This window comes from Lepidochelys kempii, chromosome 1 (assembly GCF_965140265.1).
Source record: "Lepidochelys kempii isolate rLepKem1 chromosome 1, rLepKem1.hap2, whole genome shotgun sequence".
NCBI lineage: Eukaryota > Metazoa > Chordata > Testudines > Cheloniidae > Lepidochelys > Lepidochelys kempii.
The window spans coordinates 211,509,489-211,527,632 of NC_133256.1; the positions used below are offsets into that span (position 1 = coordinate 211,509,489).

The 18,144-nt window shown below is 44.9% G+C and overlaps 1 protein-coding gene across 3 annotated transcripts in view; it reads left to right on the top strand.

The window, feature by feature from the left end:
• The window catches only part of LOC140898625 (transient receptor potential cation channel subfamily V member 6-like), an 87,820-nt gene that overhangs the window by 56,937 nt on the left and 12,739 nt on the right, over window positions 1-18,144 (top strand). For 2 of the 3 annotated variants that reach the window (XM_073312712.1, XM_073312719.1), the window contains 10 exons: window positions 4,756-4,854; window positions 5,693-5,868; window positions 6,532-6,678; window positions 8,110-8,322; window positions 9,233-9,319; window positions 9,401-9,477; window positions 9,643-9,808; window positions 10,925-10,991; window positions 11,994-12,262; window positions 12,688-12,794. In XM_073312712.1, coding sequence (XP_073168813.1) covers window positions 4,756-4,854; window positions 5,693-5,868; window positions 6,532-6,678; window positions 8,110-8,322; window positions 9,233-9,319; window positions 9,401-9,477; window positions 9,643-9,808; window positions 10,925-10,991; window positions 11,994-12,262; window positions 12,688-12,794 — 1,408 coding nt within the window. Of the gene's footprint in view, window positions 1-4,755; window positions 4,855-5,692; window positions 5,869-6,531; window positions 6,679-8,109; window positions 8,323-9,232; window positions 9,320-9,400; window positions 9,478-9,642; window positions 9,809-10,924; window positions 10,992-11,993; window positions 12,263-12,687; window positions 12,795-16,724; window positions 17,319-18,144 lie in introns of those variants that run through there. The other variant, XM_073312728.1, reaches the window with a different exon arrangement.

The following is an 18,144-nucleotide window of genomic DNA, read 5'->3' on the forward strand; positions in this document are numbered from 1 at the left end:
CAGAAACATCCAACTAATGTGTTAATCCCAAATTGCCTCCTACTCCTTCCCAGGTGGTCAGATCCCCAGTTGCTTCCTACCCAGCTGTTAAAACCTCCAGCTTCCCCCAGCACCCTCTCCTATATAGTTACACAATACAAAATTCTGCAATACACTGAAAGTAATAAAAAGTAAGGGCACCATGACATGAATGAAGTTTCATGTCAAAGGGGCAGAGTATGTGCACATCCCTCTTATTGAGTAGTATTTTACTTCACAGATGGCCCTATTGATTTCAGTGGAGCTACACGTGGAGCAAGATACTATTCAGTGTGTGTAAGGAATTCACAGACTGGGTCCCCAAAATAATCCAAAGGGCTCGGTGCTCATGGCATTATTTTTTCAATGAACATGTCCATTTAAAAACAACATGATCTGATGCTGCCACAGAATTTCCCTTTTGCTGAACAATAGGCCTGCAAAAACCTGAGGGCCTTGCCACAGAGTACTTGGGTTTGTCTGTCAGCCATCTTTCTGTCTCTCTTATTCATCTCTCTTTCTTCCATCCATTCATATCTCTTTCTCTTTCTGGCTAGCATCTATGCCATCTCATCTTAATGCCATAGATCATCTCATTAATGATCTGGAGGTTGGCGTGGATTGCACCCTCAGCAAGTTTGCAGATGACACTAAACTGGGAGGAGTGGTAGAAATGCTGGAAGGTAGGGATAGGATACCTAGGGACCTAGACAAATTAGAGGATTGGGCCAAAAGAAATCTGATGAGGTTCAACAAGGACAAGTACAGAGTCCTGCACTTAGGACGGAAGAACCCCATGCACCGCTACAGACTAGGGACCAAGAGGCTAGGCAGCAGTTCTGCAGGAAAGGACCTAGGGGTTAAAGTGGACGAGACGCTGGATATGAGTCAACAGTGTGCCCTTGTTGCCAAGAAGGCTAACGGCATTTTGGGCTGTATAAGTAGGAGCATTACCAGCAAGTCAAGGGACGTGATCATTCCCCTCTATTGGGCATTGGTGAGGCCTCGTCTGGAGTACTGTGTCCAGTTTTGGGCCCCACACTACAAGAAGGATGTGGAAAAATTTGACACAGTCCAGCGAAAGGCAACAAAAATGATTAGGGGACTGGAACATATGATTTAGGAGGAGAGGCTGACGGAACTGGGATTATTTAGTCTGCAGAAGAGAAGAATGAGGGGGGATTTGATAGCTGCTTTCAACTACCTGAAAGGGCATTCCAAAGAGGATGGATCTAGACTGTTCTCAGTGGTAGCTGATGACAGAACGAGGAGTAATGGTCTCAAGTTGCAGTGGGGGAGGTTTAGGTTGGATATTAGGAAAAACTTTTTCACTAGGAGGGTGGTGAAGCACTGGAATGCGTTACCTAGGGAAGTGGTGGAATCTCCTTCCTTAGAGGTTTTTAAGGTCAGGCTTGAGAAAGTCCTGGCTGGGATGATTTAGTTGAATATTTGTCCTGCTTTGAGCAGGGGGTTGGACTAGATGACCACCTGAGGTCCCTTCCAACCCTGCTATTCTATGATTCTATGATCATATGATCTCATCTCATCCCATCCTCCTTGAAGCATGTGCCCAGTAGACAGAGGAATTGTTAAAGAGACTCCATAGGGGATAACTAAGAATAAAGGGGTGAAATTTAGCAATGAGAAAATGTAGGCTGAATACCAGGAAACATTTCTGAAAAGCAAAAATATTTCCCCTGTGAGATTAGCAGAAGCCTCAAAGCAGGAGTCACTTAAAACTAAAAGGATAACATCTCAGATAATAAGAAAAAAACTGGAGCAGAATAGCATTCCGTATATTTGGTACTAAGTGGGGCTATCTCTTAACAGGAGACTGGTCTGTTTCTTGAGCAGAATGCTGGGAACATTTCTGTTTCTGGCTGGGCTTGGGGACATGGGGTATAGATAAGATGTGACCTAATAGTCCTGGGACCTTACAATTCTGGCTAACCTACAGGAAAGGAGTGGCTCCTTTATTTCAGAAACTTTGTGCTGTTCAATGGAACTTCCCAGGCAGGAAATTCCCTGCAGCATAGATGGAATGTTAAGGCTACAGGATTGTAGCAGGCCTTTTCCATATCCAAATCCTATGATCCACTTCAGGAGTATTCTTGTATTTAAAGATTGATTTTTCCTTTGAGATTTTGCTGGGCCAGAGCCTCAGGTGACATAAATTAGAGTAGCACAACCATTCTATGATACTCATTTCTGACTGTAATTAAACTGTATCTAGCAGAGAAATTTACTTTTTTTTTTTTTTTAAATGAGCTTTCATTAATTTTCACTTAGAGTAGTTTGAAACACTCTGGAGAGGAGTATGTGACTGTGGGTTGAGGAGGTTGGCTCAGGGTTCTGCTTTCCCCATGCAGTTTTACTCCTGATTAAATCAAAATCCACACCCACTGAAACTTGGCGTCTTTGAGCTTTTAGCCCCAAAGGGTTTTTAATATTCTCTTGTATATCTGCCTGGCTATTGTTTAATTACAGAGTGGGGAAAGCAAGAGCACTTCAAAAATAAAGGTAATAATCTCCCCATGCGATTGCTTTTAAAAAAACAGAGATAGATTTAGATAGAAACTTTTCAAACAAAATGTATCAGGTATGATTCTGCTCTCATTCATATGCGTGTAAATTGGAAGAAGCTCCACTTAGGTCAGAGTATTTTAGTTCTTGCTTTAGATAGGGCAACTTTTGCTCTTTCTGGGTGAAATTCAACCTTGTGAATAGGGCCAGTATAAGACTGGTGTACTCCTTACATTCCACTTAGGCCATGTCTACACTAGCACTTCTGTCGGCAAAACTTTTGTCACTTAGGGGTGTGAAAAAACACCCTGTGTGACATAAGTTTTGCTGGTATAAGAACTCGTGTGCACAGCGCTGTGTCAGTGGGGGGATGCTTTCCCACCGACATAACTATTGCCACTTGTTGAGCTGATTTTATTACTCTCTCCTGTTGGCATGCCGTTGCTACATGAGCGCTCTTACAATGGCACAGCTGTATTGGTACAGCTGTGCTTCTGTAAGCTTGTAAGTGTAGGCATGGCCTTACACTCTATTTTGCAGGCTTAACTGAGACTGAAGTAGTGCATGGGCACTGTGCTGTTTCTCTGCACAGAAGTGCATTTCACCTTCTGTTCACATTAAGTTTATACTTCCCCTTTTGACCTATTTTATTCTGTTCACTCATGGACTCATAGAATCATGGAAATGCAGGGCCGGAGGGGATCTTGATCAGGACCAAGTAAATCTCGAGCATCCTTGACAGTTGTTTGTCCAACCTGTTATTAAAAATGTCCAGTGATGGGGATTCCACATACTCCCTTGGAAGCCTGTTCCAAAGCTTAACTACTTTTATAGTTAGAAAGTTTTTCCTAATATTTAACATAAAACTCCCTTGCTGCAAATTAAGCCAATTACTTCTTGTCCTATCTTCAGTGGACCTGGAGATATAACAGCCCTTAACACATTTGGAGACTATTATCAGGTCCCACCTCAGTCTTCTTTTCCCCAAAACTAATCGTGCCAAGTTTTTCTAACTTTTCCTCATAGGTCAGGTTTTCTAAACCTCTGATAATTTTTGTGGCTCTCCTCTGGACTCTCCAATTTGTTCACATCTTTCCTAACACATGGTGCCCAAAAATGGACACAGGACTCCAGCTGAGGCCTTTCCGGTGCTGAGTAGAGTGGGACAATCACCTCCCATATCTTATCCACGACACTTCTGTTAATACACCCCAGAATGATATTAGCCGTTGTCACAACTGCATCACACTGTGGACTCATATTCTGCTGTCATCCTAAGCAATTTCTCTTCCTCCATGGTGTTTTCCACTTCAGACCCTTATAAACAGTTATTATGTCCTCTCTTTGTTTTCCTTTAACTCCACTGTACAGCTCCTATTTAACTATTGTAATCTTTCTTCATAAGCAATCTCTCCATTCCCTTAAAGGTGTGCTGAAAACATTGTCTGTGACCATTTTGTTTCTGTAGTATGCATGAAGCGGGAGGCCTGAGAGAGTTTGTTTTAACTCAGGGTTAGATGCGGCTCGCGCTGACTCACTGCTATACGGCCTCCTCTAAATCCCAGCTCTTCAGCTGCCAGCTCATGCAAGATGTCCCTACGTGTCTTCTCAGGTGTGAGCAAACCAGCCCTCCTCCGCCCACTCCACTGCCTTCCCATTCATTGTGGGATCCAGCTCCAACTGGATCCAGTTCCAAATTGTCCTCCTGAGTTTTAAAACTCTTCGTGGATTTTCCCCACTCAGTGTTGCAGAGCTAGTTTCTCTACCCAACCCCAGACCCTCCCTGCTCCCTCTAGCTGTGTGACATAAGCCTTCCCTTTCCCTCTTCTCATTGTTTTAGTTTCACTTTGTTGGTTCAGGACCCTTCTCCTCTGTGGCTTCCTTCTCCTCTGTGGCTTCTTCCATGTGGAACAGCCTCCCTGGATCTCTTTGCCTCATTCATTATCCCGCTCTTTTAAAAATCCTGTCAGCAAACACGTCTCCTTTGCCTTGCTTAGGCAGTACCTCCTGATTTCTGTGCTCCCCTCCCTGTTGGGTACCTCTGCAAAGCATTTGGAATACAGTTTACATGGGTTTTTTACATAAAGATGTGTGTGTGTGTGTGTGTGTGTGTATAAGGGATGTGTTTAGTGGTCTGGGTTTTTTGCCCTCTTTTCGTCTCCTCTCTTTAACTCCATATTATGTATTCCCTTGTCTCCATTCCTTTCTCTTCAGGGGAGCACATCTTATCCTTCGCAGCCTGTGTAGGAAGTGAGGAGATCGTCCGGTTGCTCATCAAACATGGAGCCAACATCAGAGCACAAGACTCCTTGGGTAAGAGCTCTTCAGTGGCTTCTTTCAAGGTGCTGTGCGAATGGTGTGGTACCAAATGATGGTACCTTTGTGGGACTGTGTCTGAAGTTGGTCAACTCACTTTAAGAAAGGTTCTGGTGAGACTGAGAAGGTCCAGTGAAGGGCAACAAAGGGACATAGCAATATGGTATCGTAATGTACTCAGCAGCAAGCAGTCCCTCCCATAAGAGCATAGTCCAGGCTTTAGGGAGACCCTGTGTGGTGACAGTAGGCTGCAAAGGCTGTGTCTGAGAGCCAGAAAGAGAGAGAAAGCCACAGGGTCCATCTGTGTGCATCAGTCTCATTAAAAAATCCCCTTTGTGTTCATTACAGCTGAGACCTGTCTCTCCTCTGCAGTGAGACACACCACGGGCAGGATTTACATAGGAAATGAGATGGCCAGAACTAGTGTTTCAAAATTATGAAAGATGCTAACTTGAATCCCAGGGAAAAACATCCCAGTTGGTGAGGTGGTAATATCAGAGCTGGCTAGCTGGAACAATGGTCTGTTCCAGGATGACTAGTTCTATACTGGAACCTTAAATAGACTTTTGCCTAGATAAAATACGACACCAGCTGTCTTTTATTATTCAGTTTTCTGTGGATTGAAGGACTTTAGATGCGGGCTACTTTTCCTTAATTGTCAAGTGGGGCTGTTCATACTGTGCAGAGCCACACAGAATACTAATGGAAAACCCTCTTGTACAGAGGCTGAGCAAGGTCTGTATATTGACTGTCTGAGAGTCTGTCAAGATTGGGAGGTGATTTGTGTTTCCCATTTTACCAGTTATCTCATCCCTCTGTCTCTCTCTCCACACAGGGAACACTGTTCTCCACATCCTGGTTCTCCAACCCAACAAGATTTTTGCCTGCCAGATGTACAACTTCCTTCTCTCCTATGACAAGAGCGAAAGGGAGCTGGGAGCCCTGGACTTAATCCCTAACAACAAGGGGCTCACTCCATTCAAGCTAGCTGGGGTTGAGGGCAACACTGTGGTGAGTTTGTGTGCAGCACTTGGCTTTCATAGTTGCTGATGTTGCTGAGGCATGTCTCCGTCTGAAGGATCCCAAAGCACTTTCCAGATATCACTCCAAAATGCAGCTGCCTCTGGGGTGGCACACAGCAACTGCTCTGTGTCAGTAACACTACAGGGGAGTGTTGCTGGAGGGGAGCTGTAATATTCTCCACTGACAGTTCAGGGGAAAATGCTGGAAGACCAGCTCAGTGCTGATTGAGAGAGAAGAGCACCACCTCCTGCCTCATCAGCACCATAGTACCAGGCTGAGGTGGAGACTTAGAAAAGGAAACATCACCTACCGAGTCACCTGCACCATGGCATTTAACACTGTGCTGGGGCTTAGGGTCAGTACTAACTTAGAAAGGAGAGCACCCCCTACTGAACCAGTAATACCTATAGCACATAGGTCTTCCATCCGAGTTTTGACCCATCCCACATTTGCTTGGCTTGAGAATTAATAAGATCACAGTCCAACCCCCTCTCTGCAAGGTTTCTGTAGACAAGTGTTTTCGGAGCTGAGTTGGAAGTAGGGGTGCAGGTGATTTCAATGTCCTGGGATACTGGTGCTGGTGGTGATGGGTGGTTTGGGCAAATGTGTACAGCCTTCCATGAGCCCAGCTCTGCCCTTCTTGCCAATCAGATGTTCCAGCACCTTATGCAGAACAGAAAGCACATCCAGTGGACCTTCGGCCCCCTGGTCTCTACCCTGTATGACCTCACAGAGATCGACTCCTGGGGAGATGACCAATCTCTCTTGGAACTCATTGTCACCACCAAGAAAAGAGAGGTATGTTGGTGTGACAAACTGGGGGGTCTGTTTGTATCACTTCTGAGTTGTGGATGACTTTATGAAATTGTATTTTGAAATTACTATGTCCTGGAAAAAAGCCTATATGGATGTGGATCCCCCAAGAGTTAGCAGGGTTGTGGCATTTTTCTCTGCCAGGCCAGATCATGGTGAATGATCAGAACTCAAAATAAAACACCTTGGGACAATAGGTTTGCACACCCTGAGAGAGGTGGCTTCCTCCTTGTGTCTGAAGGGAGGGGGTTTGGGAGTAATGGAGGATTACCAGAAGGCAGAACAAAAGAAGCAGGTGACCCCAGCAGGAGTCTATAAAGGGACACCACAAGAGGAACAGGGAAAGAGACAGCCATTTTGCAGCAAAGAAAGATTAGGGAGGCTGCTGAAAGGGTAGGACACACAAGGGCCTGGAGGACCCTGCCTGCCTACCTGCCAGAACACAGATGATCCCTCAGGGACTCCCAAAGGGAGGGTGAGCTAGGGAGGGGCATTGTGTTTAGGATGTTTTATTGTGTGGTATGATCTGTACTGTCCTGTGCTTCATCTACTAAGTAAAGAGCATCAATTTGGTAGATTGAACAAAGTGTGCATGTGTTGATTGCTTCGTAATTACTGCATGCCCCTGAAGGAGTTAAACTGTAAACCAGATGTTCACACCTGATGGGTAGAGTCCAGGGAGAGGGGTGTGTTTGAGTACTGCGGAGTCAGAAGGATCAGCTCTGGATCCAGAACCGCTAGGAGGAGGGTGCCAGATAGAAGATCTGCACCCTGTGAATGTGCCTAGGGACCCTGAAACTGGAGTAGTGGCTGGACTCCATTCAGGTTCCAGGAGACCCAGAGTGTATAGACCAGGAAGGGGCACCCACTGGGATCTGTTGGCAAGTCAAGTTCTTGATCTGTAACCTCCCTTATAACAAGAAATTATTACAATATTCTAGAGTAATGGTCTGAAGCATTACAGCTTTCTGTAGAGACACTGCAGGGTATGGGACTATGACTGTAGTATATTACAGTATTGCCATGTGGGCATCAACCTGTCATAAGAAGAGCCTGTCATTTCTAACAGGACTGAGGTCTTTGTCTCCTCTCTTCTTCTCCTACCTTGCTCTCTTCTTTGTTATTGGCATGGCAAGGTATCCAGGTGTTTCCAGAGTGAATGCACTCTGGATGGGTATAGTGGCATTAATAGACCAGGTGGGACAAATTCTGACCCGTTCCTGCAGCCTGTCTCTGCCCATGTCCTTTGAGTCATTGCTCTGTGTTTGGCAGACAAAACGGGACAGACAAGTATTCCAGTCAGATTTGATTTAAGATATTGTGATTGTTTTCATGAACTTGGGGTGATTTGCCAGTTTGCTCTTTGGGGACAGAGAGGTGCCCTGCAATGAATGAAGTCTGGTGTTTGTCTCTCAGGCCCGTCGGATCCTGGACCTAACCCCTGTGAACGAGCTGGTGAGCCTGAAGTGGAATAAATATGGGCGTCCCTATTTCTGCATCTTGGCCTTGTTCTATGTGCTGTACATGATTTGCTTCACCATGTGCTGTGTCTACCGACCTCTAAAACGTCGACAGAGCAACAAAACACACGAAAGGGACAATACCATCTACGTCCAGAAACTGCTGCAGGTACATTGTGTACACCATTAATATCCCACAAATCTTCCCAGCTTTTTAGCCCAAAGGTCCCAAAGCACTTTACAGGCTATGTAGGCAAATGAATACCTGCAGCCATCTGCTCCCTGCAGCACAGCACCCCCAAGCAGCACGCTGGGAAGTTGGGCTCAGTACTGACTCAGAGGGGAGAGCACCTCCTATAGCACCCTTCTTATTATAATAATGCATCCTGTTTCTGGTGGTAGTGCCTAAGGGCAGCCAAGAGTGGGGCCCCCATTGTGTTGGGCAATGTACCCAAAGAGCTTACAGCCTGAAGAGACCAGACAGATGCAGGGTGGGGAAAAGGGTAGAACCCACAAGCAGAGTGAACTAGGTGGTGATGTCAAACAGTGTGTTGGTCCACTGTTTGGGGTGGGGGGATGGGTTTACTTAGGAGAGGATTAGCTACATGGAAAGGGAAGGGGAGTAAATGGGACAGAGCAGGGGAGGGGAAGGGAGGTGGACAGATGTGGGCTGGAGCTCAGTTAAAGAGACTCACTTGTTTCCCGGGGCCGATTCTTCAGGAGCGCTGGGCACCCAACTCCAGCAGAACTTAATGGGTACTGCAGGTGCTTAGCAGCTCTCAACATCAGTCCCACAGTGTCTTCAGTTGGGCACCCAAAACCTAAGGGACCCAAAAGAGGAGGCTTTGTTGGTCCAGGTGACTGTGCAGTCATCCAGTGCCAGAGCTGGGGGTAGAAACCCATGTTTCCTGATTCGCGCTGTCATGCTTGATCTTCTAGCCTAACTGCCTCTTCCGGAGACTATGGCATGAGCAATCCTGAAAGGAGAATCCTGTTTTGCTCAAACCTAGATGGGGCCTAAGAGTCCTCTCCTGGCCATGCACAGTTTGACTGAGGGGGGGCTCCTTCTCTCCTTTCAGGAATCTTATGTGACTCCCGAGGACAATCTGAGGCTGGTAGGGGAGCTGATCACGGTGATAGGAGCCATAGTAATATTGATCCTTGAGGTAAGGGAAATCAATAATATTTAATGTTCTGTGCATATGTGAACTTATTGAGCCCCAATTTGAACAGCGTATTCTTTTTAGATTCCAGATATCTTCAGAGTTGGAGTCACCAAGTACTTTGGACAAACTATTCTGGGAGGACCTTTCCACATCATCATGTGAGGTTCCCCCTCTCCTTATTTCATACAGATTTCTTTCTGGTGTGGATGGAGGTTGGAGGAATTACAGAGAGTTAGTTGTTAGGAGAGACTTGAGTGTTCGAGGTGGGAGTGTGGAGTGGAAATGTGATTCTGATCCTCCTGGCTCTGCCTTATCCTCTATAGCATCACCTATGCCTGTATGATCCTGGTGACCATGGTGATGCGTCTCACCAGCACCACTGGAGAGGTGATCCCCATGTCCTTTGCCCTGGTGCTGGGCTGGTGCAATGTCATGTACTTCGCACGAGGCTTTCAGATGCTGGGACCCTTCACCATCATGATACAGAAGGTAAGAACAACACAGCCCACTGCCTGACTGAAAGAGGGAGAGAGACTGTAATAAAGATATCAGCAAAGATGGATCCTGAGCAGCAGTTATCCAGCCATGCCATGCATCAGCATGTGCCTATGGTCATATCTTGGTCCTTCCATCAGAATGGAAACACTTTCCCAGGAGTTTCTGGCGTAGGATTCGAGTTGCTGGAGCCAGACGAGAACCCCTTTGGCCTTTATCTAGCAGGCTGTTTTAAGTGAGGTTCGTCTTTTATGTACTGAGGTAGGCCACAGACAGGACAGTGAAGGGTACAGTGGACATTAGAGACATAGAAGTCACTAAACTGGCTCAGAACATTAGTCAGTTCAGATTGGTTTCTCATCTCTGTCATACTGGTGGAACAGGCTGTAGGGTCCTCTAGTTCAATGGATGACACTGCTGGAAAAAATACTGAGCCAAGCAATTTAGTAATATTAAATATATAGATAGATTTAATTGGACTGATAGCCGTGCCTACAGTAGTATCACTGCAGCTGGGTAATCTTATCCAGACAAATTATATCTCAGTCCTTGTGCTTTAGCTGAGCAGCAGCTGGGTGGCCAAGAAGAAATCCCTGTTTTCAGTGTTTTATGGTGGACCAAGTGTATTATGGTGGTGTTCCGACTTCCCTCTGAAATATCAAGTATGAGCCATTCTGCAGCCCGGCTACTAAACGACTAGTACTACTCAAACATTTCGATAGCACTCCCATCCATAGAGCTCAGAGCACTTTCACAAAGTGAGTGTGTATCATTAGCATACAGTATTACATATCTGGAGAAACTGAGGCAAGAGAGGTTAAGTAAATTTCCCCAGCTCACACAGTAACTCCTTTGGATTAGAAATTAGATCTGCTGACTTCCAGTGTCCTGCTTTGGCTACTGGACCATGCTGTCTCCTGACTAGAAGGACTAGTGGTCTGATCCAATCTGACATGAGATACAAGACTGGATGGACCATTGCTCTGATTTGCTATGGTGGGAGGTGAGAGACCAGGATACATGGACCAGTTAGACAACAAAGCCTCAGTTTCAGGGCTGTCATTGTGAGAGAGTGGGGTCTCATGGCAGCTGCTTTTGTTTCATCTGCAGATGATATTTGGAGATCTCATGCGCTTCTGCTGGCTCATGGCAGTGGTGATACTTGGCTTTGCATCAGGTAGGTATGATGCTATACACAGTGTCTATTAATGTACAGCAAGGTGCCACAAGCCCAGTTACAAGACAGCAGGGTCACAATGGACACCCTGAGGGGCACCAGGTCTTGCAAATCCATCCACAGAATACTGGGTTTTATGGAACAGTTGTCTGGAAAGAGGGCACTCAATCCTCCAGCTCCTTCATAGCTTATATTAGAATACAATTCAAAGCTCCCAGGACTGCCCATGCTGCTGGGCTTTAAGTTGCCTGTTCCATTTTCTCCCTTCCCTTTCCCCCTGCTCCTTGCTATTCACAGTCCATGCCTTCTCCTCTTCCTGCCTTTTCCTCCCCATATCTGAGGTTTCTTCCTACGAAATTGCCCCACCCTTCTGCCAGTCTCTCTTCTCATTCACGAACTGATACATCTGCCTAGGAAGTTATTGATTCAGCCCTGAAGAGGACAGGCTGCTTGGGAGATCTCAGCAACCTGGACATGGGGAAATGTTAGGGGCTGGTGGGACTTGACCCAGTTCTGAAAAAATGTCAATATTCCACAAAGAGGAGGAGCCCACCTCTCTACTCCAGAGGGGATGGGGTGGTACTTAGTTAGTCACTCTCCCTTCAGAATTCACAGTGTTTTGTGATCAATGTAGGGCACGGTTGCCTTTTGACACAAAATAATCTCAGCCTGATGCTGCTATGTTTTTTTTATGCCTACTGGTGTCATGATGAGGGCTCTGGATACCACGTGAAGTGAGGACATAATGTTGTCCTGTTATGATTAAACAAAATGAGTCCCAAATAGCGCTCAGGACTCTTTAAGTGTCCTATGAGCTCTGTGACACAGGAAGGCCTCCCTGGAAACTGGGGCTGTCTGACTGCAGCTGGGATGCATGGCTGCCCTGGGCTAAAATCTAACTCTATACTATTTTTTCAGGCAGATGGTAGGATGGTGCAGGGCAGAGCAGAGAAAACACAGAGGCTTCCTCACTCATTTTCCCTCCTTTCCTCTCTATGCCAGCCTTTTACGTCATCTTCCAGACTGAAAACCCCGATGAGCTGGGCCACTTCTATAACTACCCCATAGCTCTCTTCAGCACCTTTGAGCTCTTCCTCACCATCATCGATGGGCCCGCCAACTATGAAGTGGACCTGCCCTTCATGTACGGCATCACCTACTCTGCCTTCGCTGTCATTGCCACCCTCCTCATGCTCAACTTGCTCATTGCAATGATGGGTGACACCCACTGGCGCGTGGCCCATGAGCGGGACGAGCTTTGGAGAGCGCAGGTGAGGGTGCTGCTCAGCCACATGTGAAGGGGCCTTAATACATAGACTCACTCTGAGCCTAGGACAGGGCAGGGTCAGGAGCTCCTATTAGGGTATGTGTATAACCCAGGAGTGATGACCGCAGAGCCTTGTGGGTTCGTCCAGTGTGGGGAGGGTTGAGTTCTTGGCAGTAGAAGGCATGTGTGTTTTTGGAGGAGGAGATCAATGAATGAAAAAACATGGAAGAGGAATGTATTTCAGCCCAGGGCAGAGGAGGGCTGAAATGGGGCCCATTGTGTAGGCACGTGTGTGGTATATCTCTCATATGTGTCTATGAGAAGTATAGATGCCATCTATGCCCCCATGATTTCCTGCTGCTTGTCCTACCCACTTCCCCGTCTCTGCACCCCTTGTTGTCTTGCCAACACCTTTTTTGTGTTTTGAAGGTTGTTGCCACTACTGTCATGCTGGAGCGGAAACTCCCACAATGCCTCTGGCCTCGCTCTGGGATATGTGGGCTGGAGTATGGCTTGGGGGACCACTGGTACCTCAGGTGAGTTCTGTGGGGCTTGCCCACATGTTGACTAAACAGAGTTGATTCTCTTGTGCAAACCTGTCAGAGAGAAAGAAGGCGTTAATCCAACCTGTTCTGGCAGTGCAGCCCCCTGTGAAAGGGAGCCATTTCAGGTGGCAATAGCCTGGGCTCTGCAACCTGAGGATGGGCAAGATCCATGGGAGAATTATAGGAATCAGAGATGGAAAAGGCTGTGAGCTCACACCTAGTCCAGCTCCCACCCACCCAATGCAGTCTATCTTCCATTGTTGTGCAGTTCAGCTTATAAATGACTCAAGTAATAAAAGCTGGACAGTGAGGCCTCACCAATGTCGAATAGAGGGGAATGAGCTGTTAGGCAGTGCTGTCTCACTGTTGAGCAGTGCTTCCAGATATGCAGCCTTAAATGTCCCCCCCAGATCCCATCCCTTCCACGAGGAAAGGAGCTCATTGTCCTCTGCACGCATGCATGTACCAGTTTGTACTATGAGTGAGGGGGAAGGAGCGTGGACTCAGGGTTCCCTGACAACTTTTGAAGCTTAAAAACTACCAAACCAACTGTCTTCAATGTTAACTTAATGTTTAGATCTCTCTGGGAAGAGAGTTCAGCAGTTCAAATGAGAAACATTTTAAATGTGCAAGTTTCCACGTGTACACAGTTAAGAAGTTGCCTACGGTGCATATCTAAGCTGGCACCTGGTTTTCTAGTGGGTGTGTCTGATTCAATTTTCAAACAGTCTTGACATATTTTTAATTAACAAAAAGTAGTTTTCTAATCAAGTAAATATTGGGCAGGTTTGATACAGTTTCTACTGGGCGTTGGATACTGTTTGGAAACAGTCATAACCTTTTGTTAATTAAAATTAATATTTCTCCAAACAAGTAAAGACACTAGTTCTCAGTGCAGACTTCATCCAGGCCAAGTTTCAAGCCACTGCTATTTTTGCTGCAGCTCTCCAAAGGAAATAATGTGTGGGGCTTTTTTAAAGGGGGGAGGAAGGGAAACAAGTTTTTTTTGTTTGTTTTTTTTCCCCATCCTGGCTGAATTTGAAAACAGCTGAAGGGATTTTGTTTTAACTTTTCAAAACAAAAGCAAAACCAAAACAACAACAAAAACACATCCACACAGAGCCTAAGCTTGGAAAACCTGGATTTGTGCTGGAAATGGCCCACCTTGATTATCATACACATTGTAAGGACAGTGATCATTTTAGATAAGCTATTACCAGCAGGAGAGTGGGGTGGGGGGAGAGCAAACCTTTTGTAGAGATAAACACCCATTTTTTCATGGTTTGTGTGTATAAAAACATCTTCTGTATTTTCCACAGTATGCATCCGATGAAGTGAGCTGTAGCTCATGAAAGCTTATGCTCAGATAAATTGGTTAGTCTCTAAGGTGCCACAAGTCCTCCTTTTCTTTTTAAGCTTGGAAAATTACAGCAGCCCTGAAGGTGAATCGTTTTGGAAAGTTATGAGCATGTGAAAACAGCGGATTATAATGGCAACTGTTTTGCAACTTTCAGTATTACAGAAGCTATTATGCACCCATTATAATTAAGGTTCTTTTGATAAGACAACATTAAGTTGAAGGTTCTGCTCAGAAAATTAACTATGTAAAAACTGCCTTTATCACTCAGCATATCTGACTCTGGTATCTATCAGATTTGCTGACTTATGGCTAAAATAAGTTTTCATTGCTTTTTACTCCTGGTTGTTTGCAGAACCAACACAGTTCAGAGAGAGGGAATTGGAACCTATTCCTTCTGGTGCAGCATTAACAGAATTGTTCATTAAGTGTCAATCTGTTACATCTGTGCAAACGTACTGATTACAATAGGGTTGCACAGATGACACAAGAGATAAAGCATGGAGGCATGTGGGTTGCCCAGGTAGAACTGAGAGCTTAATATGACCTGCAGAGCCTTTATTTCAGGTGATGATGTGTGTGAGATGGAAAGAGCCCATCTTGACTCTCAGGGCCAGACTGAAAAATGTATTTAGGTGCCTAAAGATGCAGGTAGTGGCTTAGTGGGATTTTCAAAAGAGTCTAGGTGCCTTGAAATGATGCACTTGAAAATCTCACTAGGTCATTACCTGCATCTTTAGATACCTTGAAAAATCTGGTCATTAGATTCTAGGCTAAGAGAGACTGTCAGAAACAAATGGCCTTTTACTGGTAAACTGAGTGCATTTGATCAGGAGTCTCTGAGGCCCATGATGCCATAGAGTCACTGTCAGAATAGACCTGCTCTGTGAAGCTGAATAGCAAGGGGGTTCCAGTTGCTGACTTTGGGCTTACTCCAAACTGCACTACACAAGTGCCTGAAACCATAGTGGCTGCCAGTATAGGAGCAGTATCTGTAGTTAGATTAGTTAGGGAATGGTTCACACTGGGCATCCATCTTCATTTCTTCAAGGAATAAGCTAATCAGCAGTTAGGAAAGTCAGGAAGAAATCCCCCCTCATAATATTGTATAGCTCAATCAGGAGCTGTTTGAGATAGGATCCAGCATCAGCAACTGCTAGAAAAGAAATGTGCAATAACTGAGCCACTGGGCTTTTCCAGTACACTTAAGTATAGCACCCTCCTCTCTGCACTTCATGCAGCAGAGCATAAGGGGGAGTAATTTCTCCCTACTGTCCAAGACTTGCAGGGGCATGGCCTGCAGCAATGGGCACAGAGATTTCACATCAGTTCCATACAGCAATTAAAGCAACACTGAAGCGGAACAGCCTCATGCTCAGAGCACTGTGACCCCCTGAGTGCTGGAGCATAGTGTAAAATCTTGGGGGGAGGTGCTGGGCTGGAACATGAAGGATTATGCTGCATGACTGTAGGTGTTACTCTGCCGGGCTATCCATCAATGACAGTCCACCAGTTCCTAGAGTGCTGTATGATCAAGAGAAATTGACCATGCCGGATACCTACTGCACACATCTGTGTGCATGACTCAGTGCTCCCTTCCCTCAAGGTCCCTGTTGGTATTCCCCTACCAGGGAAGGGCCAGTTCCTTCCAGACCCAAAACCTAGCTATAAATTTAGCTCCATTTGTGTGCACAAGGATAACTTTTTGTGAAGCATTTAATCCCATTGAGATCCCATAACTGTATATACAGTAGATAATGATGGTACCGACAGAGACTAAGGGTGTGTCTTCACATCACAGTTAGCTTGAGTTATAACTCGTTACTAGAGCTGTCGATTAATCGCAGTTAACTCATGTGACTAACTAAAAAAAATCACGATTAATCGCAGTTTTAATTGCACTGTTAAACAATAGAATATCAATTGAAATTTATTAAATATTTTGGATTTTTTCTACATTTTCATGTATATTCTGTGTTGTAATTGAAATCAAAGTGTATATTATTTTTTATTATAAATATCTGCACTGTAAAAATGATAAACAAAAAAATAATATTTTTCAATTCACCTCATACAAGTACTGTAGTGCAATCTCTTTGTCACAAAACTGCAATTTACAAATGTAGATTTTTTTGTTACATACCTGCACTCAAAAACAAAACAATGTAAAACTTCAGAGCCTGCAAGTCCATTCAGCCCTACTTCTTGTTCAGCCAGTTGCTAAGACAAACAAGTTTGTTTACCTTTCCAGGATATAATGCTGCCCGCTTCTTATTTACAATGTCACCAGAAAGTGAGAACAGGAATTTGCATGGCACTTTTGTAGGTATTTACATGCCAGATAAGCAAAACATTTGTATACCCCTTCATGCTTTGGCCACCATTCCAGAGGACATGCTTCCATGCTGATGATGATCATTAAAAAAAGTATGCGTTAATTACATTTGTGACTGAACTCCTTGGAGGAGAATTGTATGTCCCCTGCTCTATTTTACATGCATTCTGCCATATATTTCATGTTATAGCAGTCTCGGATGATGACCCAGCACGTTGTTCATTTTTAGAACACTTTCACTGCAGATCTGAGAAAACGCAAACGTACCAATGTGAGATTTCTAAAGAAAGCTACAGCACTTGACCCAAGGTTTAAGAATCTGAAGAACCTTCCAAAATCTGAGAGGGACGAGGTGTGGAGCATGCTTTCAGAATTCTTAAAAGAGCAACACTCCATTGCGGAAACTACAGAACCCAAACCACCAAAAAAGAAAATCAACCTTCTGCTGGTGGCGTCTGACTCAAATGATGAAAATGAACATGCGTCGGTCTGCACTGCTTTGGATTGTTATCGAGCAGAACCTCTCATTAGCATGGACGCGTGTCCCCTGGAATGATGGTTGAAGTGTGAAGGGACAGATGAATCTTTAGTGCATCTGGCACGTGAATATCTTGCGATGCTGGCTACAACAGTGCCATGAGAATGCCTGTTCTCACTTTCAGGTGGCATTGCAAACAAGAAGCAGGCAGCATTATCTCCTGCAAATGTAAACAAACTTGTATGTCTGAGTGATTGGCTGACCAAGAAGTAGGACTGAGTGGACTTGCAGGCTCTAAAATTTTACATTGTTTTATTTTCAGTGCAGTTTTTTTTGTACGTAATTCTACATTTGTAAGTTAAACTTTAATGATAAAGAGATTTCACTACACTACTTGTATTAGCTGAATTGAAAAATACAATTTTTTTGTTTTTTTACAGAGCAAATACTTGTAGTCAAAAATAAATATAAAGTGAGCAGTGTACGCTTTGTATTCTGTGTTGTTACTGAAATCAATATATTTGAAAATGTAGAAAACATCCAAAAATATTTAAATGGTATTCTGTTATTGTTTAACAGTGTGATTAATCACGATTAATTTTTTAAATCACTTGAGAGCTCTATTGGTTACCCTTAACTTCCCTCCTGTCCACAAACAAAAATCTCTAGCTCAAATTAAGCAGTGCTGGTTGGGTTGGGTTGAAGGTCGAGTGATCTTGAGCTAGTGATGCAGTGAGGATGTAACAGCTTGAGTGACAACTCATCAGCAGCTACTCCAATCACTCCGCTAACCCAGTCACTCCAGGCTGCTGATTAAATCAATAACTCCAGCATAACTAAAAACCGTAACAGTGAGGGTAACTCCATACCCATCCCTCAGTTATTGCTAGACTCCTTGGTACTCCTCTTCATCTCCCTCCATGCCCCAGAGCCTTTTTTGCAGCTCAGTAGGGCTCATGGTGTGGGATTCAAGGAGCTACAGCCGCTCCTTTATTTCCTGAGATTCCTGAACACTGGAGATATCTGTGTGAAGGGACAGACAGGCTCTCTGTGACCCTGCATCAGCCAGAGGGTTAATGGGCTAGGAAGAAGGGATGCTCCTAGCAAAATGTAGGCAGACACTAACTGATCCCTTGCCCTCCAGCCCTAATGCAGAGCTGCCATAGTGCAC